The 13,452-nt window shown below is 36.7% G+C and overlaps 2 protein-coding genes across 3 annotated transcripts in view; one reads left to right on the top strand and one right to left on the bottom strand.

The window, feature by feature from the left end:
• The window catches only part of NFKB1 (nuclear factor kappa B subunit 1), a 79,460-nt gene extending 75,076 nt beyond the window's left edge, over positions 1–4,384 (top strand). For both annotated transcript variants that reach the window (XM_039350706.1, XM_039350707.1), the window contains 3 exons: positions 187–359; positions 2,289–2,454; positions 3,710–4,384. In XM_039350706.1, the coding sequence (XP_039206640.1) occupies positions 187–359; positions 2,289–2,454; positions 3,710–3,897 (527 nt within the window). In that variant the 3' untranslated portion in view covers positions 3,898–4,384. The remainder of the gene's footprint in view (positions 1–186; positions 360–2,288; positions 2,455–3,709) is intronic.
• Positions 4,385–5,597: 1,213 nt separating this feature from the next.
• The window catches only part of MANBA (mannosidase beta), a 50,586-nt gene continuing 42,731 nt past the window's right edge, over positions 5,598–13,452 (bottom strand). The window contains exons 14-17 of the mRNA XM_039350704.1: positions 13,143–13,287; positions 8,555–8,697; positions 6,699–6,956; positions 5,598–5,912 (exon numbers count right to left, since the gene is read on the bottom strand). Coding sequence (XP_039206638.1) covers positions 5,688–5,912; positions 6,699–6,956; positions 8,555–8,697; positions 13,143–13,287 — 771 coding nt within the window. The 3' untranslated portion in view covers positions 5,598–5,687. The remainder of the gene's footprint in view (positions 5,913–6,698; positions 6,957–8,554; positions 8,698–13,142; positions 13,288–13,452) is intronic.

Below are 13,452 nucleotides of genomic sequence, written 5' to 3'. Positions count from 1 at the left end.
TGTTTTGATACATATTGGAGTATGTATGGTTTCAATCTTCCAATTGTAGTCAGTAGTGAATGTCATGTTACTTTAAAATATGCATGCTGTTCCTTGGAAATTTGAAGGAAGTTAACATAGTTTAATGTAAGTTTATGGAATCCATAATTATGACACTCTAGTGGATTTTTAAAAATTTTTTTCTAGGCAATATGAAAGACCTGAATGAGGATGTTAAATTACAGCTGTACAAATTGCTTGAAGTTCCTGATCTGAATAAAAGCTGGTCCATGTTGGCACAGAAGCTAGGTCTAGGGATATTAAACAATGCCTTTCGGTTGAGTCCTTCTCCATCAAAAACTCTACTGGATAATTATGAGGTAATTCTCTTAACTGCCTTACTATGGTGAAAACCTTCTTTGACAAGATGGTATCTAAACAATCTCATAATTTTAACTTTCATGTTGTTAACGTGTAGAACTTCTCACCACACACTGAGGAATTCCTTGTATTCTGGCATGCCTAATTTTTAGGAATTCCTGTCTTTCACAATACAGGCAATCTTCAGGTTACAATGGTAATTGGGCCCAGAACTGTCGTTGCTAAGTAGTGTGGTTGTAAAATGCAATATCACATGACCACATCATGGTTGCCATTAAATAAAGACCGTGCAGGTTGAAGAGTGAGGGTTTTATATGATTGCAACTTTGATCTTGCCGATGGCTTCCCCATTGATTTTGCTTATGGGAAGCCAGCAGGGTTTGTAAGAAATTGTGATCATGTGATCACGGATACAGTGTAAATCCCCTCATTCAGCATCATTGCAAGACTGAATGGCCACTGAATGAGTGGACATAACCTGAGGACTGCCTGTATAGCTTACTGCATTCTCCATTGCTTACATTCTTTGTGCAATATTTTTTGAAAGGTTGAACAAATCTCTCTCTAGAGGCTTGGATGAGAATTCTGCTTCCTGCATCCAGCTGTGCATAGCTAAATCTGTACCTAACCTTCCAATAAGATAATGTAGTTATAGATTCCATACCAGTTATTGAATTTTTAAAGTATTTTATTAGTATAATAAAATACAAAGAAAAGAAATTCTGATAGTAGTATAAAAATAACCCAGTAATAATGAAACATAAATAAAAGCATTAAGAGAAAACTTATTTCCCTTCCCCTTCTGTTTATTTCCCCAACTGCTGCCACAACCTAAATACATACTGTATGCTTTATATTTACTATTAAAGTTACTAGACTCTATTTGAATCCTTCAGCCTATTATTTATTAGTCTCATACCTTTGTTATAAAGCTATATTCCAAGGGTTTCCATTTGCCCTGTTGTATAGTAAGTAAACTATACTATAGTAAGTAGTATATTCCATTCCTACTTAAATTGGGTTAGATTTCTATTATGAATATATATAGTCAATTTTGTCATCACTGCATATTCTCCAGTTTTGGTCTCCCAGTCTGATGTTGGCAAGCTTTTTTTCCCCAATGTGCAAATTTGTTCTTGCAGCTGTCAACATACAATATAGTTTAGAACATTTCAAAATTTTCATTTTTTTTCTGGAATTATACCTAATAAAATTCTTTGATTTCAGTTCAAGTTTTATTTTTAGGATTTTCTGAGTATTTTGATATATTTCTTTCTAGTACTTTTGAAGGTTTGTTTGTTTTACATAACCATCTCATATAACATGTTTCTTCTTTGTTATGGTACTTCCAGCATTTACTGCTATTCGATTTATCTGTCTTGGTAATTATTGAGATGTATATAATCTGTAAATTATTTTATACCAATTATTTTATACCAATTATTTTATGCCGTTTGGAATGTATTGATTGATTTTTCTATTGCTTTTCCCGTTATTGTATTGTAATTATTTTGTTGAAGTTTTGTACCTATATGAAGTTTAGGAGATAGTCAGCTCTTTCTATGATTTATTTTCACTATTTGGTGATTTTATCCACAGGCTATAATTAAAATATAAAATGAAATGTTTTCCTTCCATTCTGAATGTAGCATTTAAAACATTTTATTTTACTATGTAAATACATATTTGCAATGGAGAAAAGGGGAGAATTACATGGTTTTCTTAAATGGTAATAAGATTGCAGGATTTAAAAAACACTATACTGCATATTCACTCAACTGTCTCTTAATATTATTTTTTGGAGTGGCAGAGTATAGTTTTAAAATATACAAATTTATCTCCCACTAGGTATTATTGTATCTCTGTAGAGTTTCTGGGGGGAAAAAAAACCCTTCGAAAGTACCTCAACATTGTTTCCCTCTTGGTAGGTTTCTGGTGGTACAGTAAGAGAATTGATTGATGCCCTCAGAGAAATGGATTATCCAGAGGCTGTTGAATTAATTGAGAAAAGAACTAATTTGTCTAGCCAGGAAAAAACCAAAGATGATGTTCTTCCGTTTTGTGATTTACCTTCTCCTGGGACAGAACAATCAGGTAAAATACTTGTCAGTTCAGGCCTGTTGACCAGTAGACCTTGGGAACTTCATTGTCCAAAGTGCAAAGATCTATGGACTTCAATTCCCAGAATTCCCCGGTTATCAGGGTTACACCCCCAAAAGAAATATTAAATTTACAAGCCTTGCTTGTTTTGCCACGGATCATCCATTCATTTTCAATAAATCTAGTAATGCTGTCAGTCTAGCTAAGCATGTTTGGTTTTGATTAGTTCCTGGATAGAAATTAATGCTGTGAGTTTTTATGGAGAACATAGGATATAAAATTATGTAGGTTTGCTAAGTAACCCTTAACTGCTTCTTTTTTCTTATTTTTTTTTTGCTATATTCTTAATTACTGGGAAGTAAGCCCAATATTTAATATTTATTTGTTATGTATATGTAGGGGTGCGGGTCTATATATATGTTGTAGATAGTTATGTTTTAGGGTGTATGTATGTGTTTCACTTTGAGAGCGGGCAACTGACTTTCATTTTTGATGTGTGCCGTTGTGCCCACAGTAAAACAAAAATGACAATAAAGGTTATCTTATCTTATCTTAAAACTAAGGAGGATTTGCTTTTGAATAATCTTCATTATGGCTGCCCAGTTAATGTAGAGGTTATGTGTTTGTATGTATTATTTATTGGGCTCTTACCAGCTTTTCTGTTGCATCCATTAAGAAGCAGCAGTGGCATTTAAAATGCATTACAAGCAATTACAATTCCTGAAGATGGAGGTAGTGAATTAAGATTGAGCCAGAGGGTGGTAAAACTTTAGCAAACATTGACAGCTTCAGTTCCATTGAAACTGGGGCAGCCTTCAGTACTTGAAACCCACTTTGCAAGAGGACAACTGTTGGCATGAAAGCAGTTCTAGGAGAATCTTCAGAGAATATCCCACCTCTTATACCATAAAGCTGGTTCAATTTCTCCATCATGTCCTGCATTGTTTATATTAACTTTAGGGCATTGGTTATTGCCAAAACATTATTTATTTTGTATTTATTTATCATGTTTTTGAACCATCAATTTATCTTCCAGAGGGATTAAACTATGTTACTAAACTATGGAATTACTGCAAATAATTAGAAGGCAATATATTGAAAATTCCTGTCCAGACTGAAACTTGACTCTGGATTAGGAAAAGCAGAGGAGTCTCTATTCTCTTCTATGAAAACAATTGGGCGTACTGTGTAAGTCTGTAAAGTGTTGTGTGTCATTGCATTTTTCAAACTTTTTTCTTTCTTTCACCAGATGAAATATGTAATTTCAAATTCCAGGATGCTGAAAGCATTTGTGACAGTGGCGTAGAGATCTCTCTTCACAAACTTAGTTTTACATATTCTGATTCCTTTACCAACAAGGCATCACTAAATCTTAAGAAAAAGGCTTCAGGCTATGGACAGGACAACTCATTACAAGGTAAAATTGAAGTAACTTAAATATGGTATGGCTATGAAAATTCTTTCCAGAGAAAAGAGAACTGATCCAAAGTTTACCAGAAGAAAAAGCTCTTTGAAATGTTCATCCACTGGACTTTTCAACAAACTCAGACTAGATCCCAGTAAACTGGAAGACTCAGGAAAAGGATTGACTGGCACTTATTTTTTCCCAGAAGGATCATTGGTAAAGAAAATGAACCCTTCTCTTCATTCTCAGTGAAAGTTATGTGACAGACTCTAATTGTGGTCCAAAGCTGTGAAGCACAAAATCACAAATAATAATCAGGATTCTTAATTGCAAAATATAATGTAAATGTATTTAAAACTTCATCTGGTGTCTATAAAATAATGCAAGCTTCCAAGGGTTTGCCATTGTTTTACCTTTTTATATTGTAAATATTTCAGTTTAGATAAATTGCCACTAAGAATTTTTTTAAAAGGCTTGTTTTTTTTAATTTTACTTTTATAATAAAAAGCAAAATTGTGATGAATTGTGGCATTATTTATATCCTACCTATGGCTAGAAAATGTCTCATAATCATTTGATAAAAAGCATGTGGAGCAAGTCTAAAAATAGAAATATATAAATTGATTCCTATTACTATTTCTGAGGTAGACAAATGCATCATTTCTGAGTGACAGGAAAACCAGAGAAAGAAATTAAAACATTTTTACAAATTCAAATATCTCAGAGAGTGGGGAAACTACAGGTCGTCCTCAACCTACAACATTTCATTTAATGACTGTTCAAAGTTATAACAGACCATATTTCACATCCCTGTGGTCACATGATCAAAATTCAGATGCTTGGCAACTGACTCATATTTATGAGTTGCAGTGTCCCAAAGTCATGTGATCACCTTTTCCAATCTTCTGACAAGCAAAGTCAGTGGGGAAGCCAGATTCACTTAACAACCGCGTTACTAATGTAACAACTTGATTCACTTAACAATTGTGGCAAGAATGGTCGTAAAATGGGGCAAAATTCACTTAACAAATGTCTCACTTAGTAAAAAGGAACACTATTGCTAGAAGTGCTCACATTGTTATCCCTTATCTGCCCTCTTTAACAGTAGACATAGAAGGTCCATTCTATTAATCAACAGTACCCGCAATATTATCCTTATACACCAGTGGTCCCCAAACTTTCTAGCTCTGTGGACCAGCAGCAGCCACAATGCGGGGGTGAGAGAGGATAGTTTCACACCTGTCCCTGCAGCTCGCACAAATGTAGCTTTGCGAGCTCATGCTCTTGCCTGCCACTTCAGTGGCCCGATTCCTGGGAGTTGGAGCCCCCTGTTATCTACCATAAGATTTATCTGCGACAAGAGCAGTGTTATAATTACATGAGAAGGATGCCCATCTATGATGCCCCAACACAAGAAGCAGGAGGGAAGCTCCCTCTGGTCAATCCTGTAATGGAACAAGTGCCTAAAGATCCACACAGATCTCTGGTCTTTTGCAATGTATTTTTTCATTGGAGATGCAGACTCTGGTTCTGGAATTCAGAAAAATGGTGCCAGAGGGATGCAGAGTATTACATATTTTACTCTTCATAGACATTTCTCAGGGTGTGTGCTTGTCTGACTTATTTAAAGTGCTGTCATTCTAAAGAGATTCAGAACTGCACTTGGCTTCCCTCCACTTAACTGAGTAATGCCATATATGTAGGAAGCTGGCATGAGAATAATGTCCAATCGTTCCATTTTATCCATTTTATTTTAGAGCTGCATTCCTACACAAGTTCCCCATTTCTAGTAGCTTTTGTCTCCATTCTTGCTGAGTTTTTCTCAGGAAATGTCTGTCAGCGATATTAAGCTGAATGACTTCTCCAACTCCTTGACGCTAGTAGTTTCCCAAGGGTAAAAAAATATGAGTTTTTGCCCCTCTGTGAGAAGAAATCCATTGTCACTGAATCTTCCTGGGATGCTCCCAACATCTAGCCAAACAAAAGGAGCGATGGCTGCAGCTTCCAAGGCAAATTGAAAATGATCTCCTTCTTGAGAAATAGAAGCCTGAAAGGGGCAGAAAAATTTAGGTTACTGTATTGTTTCATTGTTTCTTTACACATTTGGAATTCTAGAAAATTTGTATTATACACTGTCTCTTTAATACTGTGCTATCTTCAAAACAGATTACTGTAGTTTGCAGAAAAAATAAATGTCACACAAACAGTATAAAAAAATCCTAATTATAAAATTCCATTTACAATAAAGAGTGCTATAGAATTTATCAATCCAAATTCCCCACCATCATCACAAAAATTCCTGGAACTGTAGCTCTTAATTGGTGAAAATACAGGAAACTATATCCTACCAATACCAAAATACATAATTCTCCCAACAATTTGCTTGAAAGATATAAAATCTCTTCCAGGGAGGAAAAAAATCCAAAACTAGGTAAAATACATTTGTATGCATTTTGTTGTGTGATCTATTTTCAAAAACAAATTCTAAATTGACCAGGGTTTCTATAAATTATGCAAATTAGGTGACTTGGCATCTTGTAATTAATTCCAAACCAGGAGACGAAAACGAAGCTATGCAGATCAGTAAAGTCACACCCATCATCCCCACCTCTATCTTGTGAAAGCATATCTTCACAAAGATCAGAAAGATGCCAGAAAAGGAAAAAGGAACTTTAGGAGGTTGCTCTATATGCCCACCATCAAAGTTTGTTCATATTTTCAGGAACAAAACCAAATAGGTTACTTCCTCTAGCTTTTATGATTCTCAAAACAATACATATGTTTAATACTCTATTTTGCTGAGGTCAAAAGAATTGCTGGAAATGGTACTTACATGAATGTGTGGCTTCTTTAATCCTTTTGCATTTTTCAGTGATGACAGGAAATGGTAATTAATTGGACTGGAGGGTTCACCTTCCGTCTCAAAATGAAAGGTAATGACACAGCTCTGCCTGGTACAATTTCCACATCTTTTCAAAAGATGGTTCATGGGCTCCTTATAAATGAGAACTGCACTTCCTTCCCTAACAATCACATCATCTTTCGTCAAAGTGCACACCGGCTCCATTCTGCTCCAATCATATACAATTATCTATGGTGCCCATAAGACAGATCAAGACAGAAAAAAAGTGATTATGAGTGACTGTTTTCCATCAAATGAATTTGGGTACTCAAATATCTCTGTAAATTTCTTTAAAAAGTAGAATCATATCTTAAGGCTATCATGTTCTATTTCATCTTGCATGATAGCTGTAGAGTACATAAAATGGAAAACGTATTTTGTTTCACACCTGAAACAATCTACCATGTTCTGGAAGTTGGACCAATTGTAACTTAGTAAGAAACAAAAGCCAGAATATTTTGATACTTCCAGATTTGGGCCAAAATAAAACTCAGAGAGATTTCAGAGTAAATTCAGAAGCAATAGACCAAGGCTAGTGCATGTTGCCTCTTGTATCCAGCTTAGCATCCTCTTTGGTTATCCAACCTCTTATCTTCCCAGGGAATTTCCTTCACTCTTTCTCTCTCTCCCCCTTCCGTTCCTCCCTCCCTCCCACCACTTATGTTCCCAATCTTTCTTCACTCCCCCCCCCAAAAAAATCAGAGCAACTGATAGCACATCTGGACTAAAATTAAGGAACAAAATATCCAAACTACACTTTTTTCAGTGTTGCCACAGACCACTGCAAAACAGATGTAACTTGCACAGAATGGGTTGGGCACAGAACATTTTACGTATTCCTCTCTTATACCTTCCCTTGCAATGTTCACAGCTTTACTTTAAAATACTAAATATATTTAATTAAATATAATATAACTATACAGAATGCTACCTTACTTCATTTCTGATTTTTGAGCAAACTAAGGGAAGCTGAGCTACTAGGCTAAAAAACAAAAACAAACAAAAAACCTTCAAATTTGATTCCTGGTGACTCTATAAACACATTCCAAGTTCTTTTCTTTTGTTGGCAACTATATTTTTTATTTCCCAGTCTAGCCTCCAGCCTTGAGATAGCCTTGTAGCCTAGCACATATTTACCAGGCCCAACTCTATATAATATTTTTCTGAGAGCAGTCAAGGTCAGCTATGAATTGCCACACACTGACATCCGGCAAAACCACAAAAAACTAATCAAAATAGAAGGGGTTTTCTTGTGTTTTCTCCCTTGTTTGCCTCTTTAAAAATGTTTTTTTTTTCTTTTTTAAGGCTGAGAATTTTGCTGGAGGTTTTGCCTCAAAGCAAAATTTCGTTGCCGCCATTTTGTTTTCTAAGAGTATAAGAAAAAAATAATGGCATCCTTATCCTGTCAAAGAGGGAGGGAAAGAAGGGGAAGGGAAAGGGAAGGGGAGAAAAAAGCAAAGTTATGAAAGATAAAAAATCTTTATAAAATTGATTTGGACATTTTTTTCAGGGCTCACACTGCAAACTATGAAATAAAGCCAAAACCAGAAGAGAAAATTACCATGTTAGATATGCCTCTTTTAAGAAGATAATATAGTGCTCAAAATATCAAAGAAAACATTTGCTGCTTCAGAACATTTTAGTCAGATAAAAAAATTTAAGCAATCCAATAAAAACAATATAAACAATGAACAACTATATTTTACAATCAACTGGCAGTTTTACTTTTCCCCTATTCCAGAATCTTCTCTAGCTCTCATTTCAAAGTGAAGCAAAAGGGGACTTACTTTGAGGGCCAGGTTGTAGTCAGAATGAAAATCCGAGACTCCATATATGTAGAAAACATTTTCCTTCTCATATGCCACAGGCAGCAAAGGAGCAAAAAAATGCTTGGCAAAGTAATGAAGCATCTTCCATTTGCCACCGTATTCTAAGAAAGGGTTCAAAACAGAAAAAAATCATCACAATCTTCTCAGAAGAACCCAAATGGAGCCATTCAGCTTCAAAAGCCTGCTCTCTTTTCTTCATTCAGGAGGAGACAAATGATTGTCCCTATATATATTGACGTAGAAAAGGCTGCCAGAATCTGGAATCTCCAGATGAGTTGCTTGCTGGGATTTTTAGGAATTGCCATTCCAAAACTTCATGGGAGGGGTGGGAGGGTTATATACCAGATTGGGAATGGACACCTTACAACAGAGGTCCCCAACCTTGGCAACTTTAAGACTTGTGAACTTCAACTCCCAGAATTCCTCAGCCAGCCAAGCTGGCTGAGGAATTCTGGGAGTTGAAGTTCACAAGTCTTAAAGTTACCAAGATTGGAGACCCGTGCCTCACAAATATTGTTTTTTTTTTTTGCAATAATGTACAGATGCCCCTCGACTTACAACCACAATTGAGCCCAAAATTTCTGTTGCTAAGTAAGACAGTTGTTAAGTGAATTTTGCCCCATTTTAAGACCTTTCTTGCCAGAGTTGTTGCAAATCACTGCAGTTGTTAAGTTAGTAACATGGATATTAAGTGAATCTGGCTTCCCCTTTGACTCTACTTATCAGAATGTCACAAAAGGTGATCACATGACCCAGGGATACTGTAACTAATAAATATGAGTTGGTTGCCAAATACCTGAATTTTGATCACATGATCATAAGGATGCTGCAACGGTCATGTGAAAAATGATCACAAGTCACATGTTTCAGTGCCATTGTAACTTCAAATAATCACTGAATTAACTGTTGTAGGTTGAGGACTGCCTGTACATAATAGAAATAACAGTGATAGCAGTATTCCAGTATTTGAGGGGCTGCCACCAAGAAGAAGGGGTCACGTTATTCACCAAAGCACAAGAGGGCAGGATAAGAAACAACGGTTGGAAACTGACCAAAGAGAGAAGCAACCTGGAATTAAGGAGAAACTTCCTAACAGTGAGGACAATTAACCAGTGGAACAGCTTGCCTCTGGAAATCGTGGGTGCTCCATCACTTGAGGTTTTTAAGAAGAGACTGGACAATCACTTGTCTGAGATGGTATAAGTTCTCCTGCTTGAGCAGGGAGCTGGACTAGAAGACCTCCAAGGTCCCTTCCAGCTCTATTCTATTCTATTCTATTGTATTCTATTCTATATTCTATTCTATTCTATTCTATTCTATTCTATATTCTATTCTATTCTATTATCACCAAATATAGTGGCACCTTAAAGAATGACAAATGTATGACCGCAGGAGCTTTTGGAAATCACAATCCATTTCCTAAACTTTTTTACTTACATTGCAAAAAAAATATTGAGACATTGAAGGTACCATGAACCAAGTTCGGGAACTCCTGGCTTATTATATTAGGCTACCATGTCTCATGAGAACTCAAGCTTCATATGAGGAGATTTCATGTTCATCTGATCCTCACAGCAACCATCCAACAAGGTAGTCAGTCTTAGAGGGCATGCCTAGCCCAAAGCCACCCAAAAAACCAATATGGTCAAGTGGAGACTTGAACATTGGTCTTCCCACTCCCATCCCAACTCAACCTTCACAGCACGTGCTCTAGCATGTATGCAGTAGTACATGTATTACTGCATACATGCTAGAGTACTGACTCAACCCATGTGACAATTCCTCTAAAAACTGCAAGAGTTGAAGCCATTAATAGATTTAAAGAAATCGCTATACTCAGATATTGGTCTGAGAGCACAATAAAGGAACAGACAGGGAATATGCTCACTAATGAACACCTTGAAGCCCTTTTCACTACCTACCAGTCTCAGAAGAGTACTCTTTCCTCTCTATGGGGGTGGCCCGCATGATTATGAAAAATAATAGAAGACTTTGGGACCCAGGTCCTTTTTCAATCTCCCAGAGGCACTGTAAGGCAGGGGTCCTCAACCTTGGCAACTTTAAGCAAAGCTGACTGAGGAATTCTGGGAGTTGAAGTTCACAAGTCTTAAAGTTGCCAAGGTTGAGGACTCCTGTTGTAAGGTTAAAATGATAGAGTCCTACTGCCTGGAGCTCCTAAAGAAAAGCTAGTTTATACAAATAATAAACAAACATAAAAACAAATATGCCATTCCATGATTTATGCTATGATTTATTTCCTTCTCTCTGTAGACATAATCATCATGTCTCAGAAAGGTGCGATTGTCTCTAATAGCTGCTGTGTTTCAGCTCAGCAGGAGATGAAAATGCTAGAGTGTAATGTCAGTAAAAACTGACTCATTTCTTCAACCAAAATGTGCGATCTGATTTGATCATGCTAAAGTGACCTTAAAATGTAGGATGGAAACTGAGGAAAGAAAGCTTTCAATTTGCCTCAACTATAACCCAGTGGTTTATGCAAACCATACAGATAACTGACTCAGAAGCCTTTAATTTGAAGCGTCAGACATAGTATTTCCTTAATAGGCCACAGAGAACCACAGGAGAACCAGGGGAGATGACTTCCTGAGGTTATCTGGGGAAATTTACGTATCGAAGCAGATGCTCACCTGGCAATGGCTGAAAGTCGAGACTTGTCTATCGTTTTCTCTGGTCTCTGAACTAGAGGACTGACCTCTCTGTTGCCACTTAACACACACCCACGCTTTTTTTAAAACAGCCTTTTAAGTGCTCACCATTTTAATTTAATGTGTCCTTTAACACTTTCGTTCCAGTTCAGTTTTATGTTTTTATTATAATCATAAGACTTCAGGTGGAAGGAAGGCAGGGAGGATTATTTCAATTCCCTCTCTCACTGGGCCAGTGATAAAAACTGGCAAAAATCAGGTTACCCAAGACTAGTTTGGGGGGGTTCTTTTCCAAGTGCTTTAAAATTTTATTTTTGAAACTTTTTATACTAATTTACAGCTCAGACTACAATTACTAATTCTGTCTTCCTGCTAGTAATTTTTAGCAACAATGGTAAGAGGTGGCTTGAGGACACAAGCTACATTCCTGCTGTAATCTTATGTAAGTATTAGCAGAGCAATTACCTCTGCCCATGCTGTCTGGGGATTATAGGAATTCAGTCCACTTTATCTGATCATCACTGGCTAAGGAAGGCCTCCAAAAACTTATTAGGGCCAGACAAAGTACAGGTAGTCCTCAACTTATGTCCATAATTGATCCCAAATTTATGTTGTGAAGTGAGAAATTTGTTAAGTGAGTTTTGCCCCATTTGTATGACTTTCCTTGCTGCATTTGTTAAGTAAATCACTGCAGTTGTTAAATGAATCTGGTTTCCCCGTAGATTTGCTTGTCAGAAGCAGGGATCTCATGACCCCCAGACACTGCAACTGTCATAAATGTAAGTCAGTTGTCAAGCATCCGAATGTAAATCACATGCTATAACGATCATTAGTGTGAAAAATGGTCATAAGTCACTTTTTTCAGTGTGCTGTAACTTCGAATGATCACTAAACAAACTGTTGTAAATTGAGGACTACCTGTAACTCCTGTTTCTCTAGATGTTGTCAAACACCTTCCAGTTGTCCTGCCAGCACTGCCCTGGGGAATGCTGAGTGTTGTGATTCTGAAACATCTGGAAAGCTTCAAGATCCCAAATCTGTTTCAGAGAGTTATGTATTGCTTGTCTCTCTCATTTTACAGCTCTTATTAAACATCCCCTGAGAGGAAGAATCTGTCTAAACCAAATCAAGGACAACTTCTTGTATAAATAGTAAAGGTTAACAAAAAGACTTCATTAAAATTCCTGTTTTCTGCACCTCCTACATCTTCGCTCAACAAAAGAAAAAAAAAAGCAGCTTTCTATTGCCTGGATGAGATGTAAATTTGTACTTGCTATATTGGGGACTCATCCTAAGAAATAAAGACAAGAAGCATAAGTCATTTCACACCTTTCCTCTCCTCAGCAGTTAGGGAGACTAAATTTAATTTCCAATTAAAAATGCTTTGTATTTTAAATTCTTTTTTAAACAAAAAATACAGCAAATTAATCATTAGTCTTAGACTACGTGAATGAAGGAGTGCCAGTTTGGTGCAGTGGTTAAGGCACCAGGCTAGGAATCAGGAGATCATCAATTCTAGTCCCACCTTAGGCACAACCCCATCTGGGTGATCTTGGGCCAGTCACTCTCTCTCAACCCAGAAATCTTGCCAAGAACATTACAGGCAATACATGTTTAGGCAATTCCCAGGAGTCAACACTGATTCAGACGTGAAGGTATTAAAAAAAAAAAGTGAGAGAAAACTAGTCACGCTGTTAGTCATGAAGTTGACTAAGTAGTTTATCTTTCAGTCCACGCTAACTCACAAGGTAAGATTTGGTTGAGAAACTCATACACTGCCGTCAGCGTTTTAAGAGAAAATGGGACTATATTGAAAGACAGGGAATTTTAAAGCCCACATTTTAACTCGGCACAACCGCTGTTTTTATTTTTAGTCTTACCTAGAGAAGCCCAGGAAGGGCCCTGCCAGATATCATTTAGTTGCCAAAAAAGGGCACCCATAGTTCGTCCCTCCCCGTTGACTATCTCACTTTGGCTGCGACGATAGAACTCGGTTTCAGTTTTTACACACTGGGCTTGCATGATCTAATTTGGGATATATATAAAAAAACACAGGTTTCAACCACCCTAGAAACATACAAGTTTTTATAATTAGAGAACATTTTTCATTCAAAGATCAGGAAATCTGGAGGATATCAATTATGTGGACCCATTTCAATTGTGCTTTCAATTCAAATATGCAAGTAAAAT

Source organism: Crotalus tigris, unplaced genomic scaffold (assembly GCF_016545835.1).
Source record: "Crotalus tigris isolate CLP2741 ecotype Arizona unplaced genomic scaffold, ASM1654583v1 scf7180000018350.1424685, whole genome shotgun sequence".
Taxonomy (NCBI): Eukaryota; Metazoa; Chordata; class Lepidosauria; order Squamata; family Viperidae; genus Crotalus; species Crotalus tigris.
The sequence above is the reverse complement of the archived record's forward strand: the minus strand, read 5'-3'. Positions and strand labels throughout refer to the sequence as shown.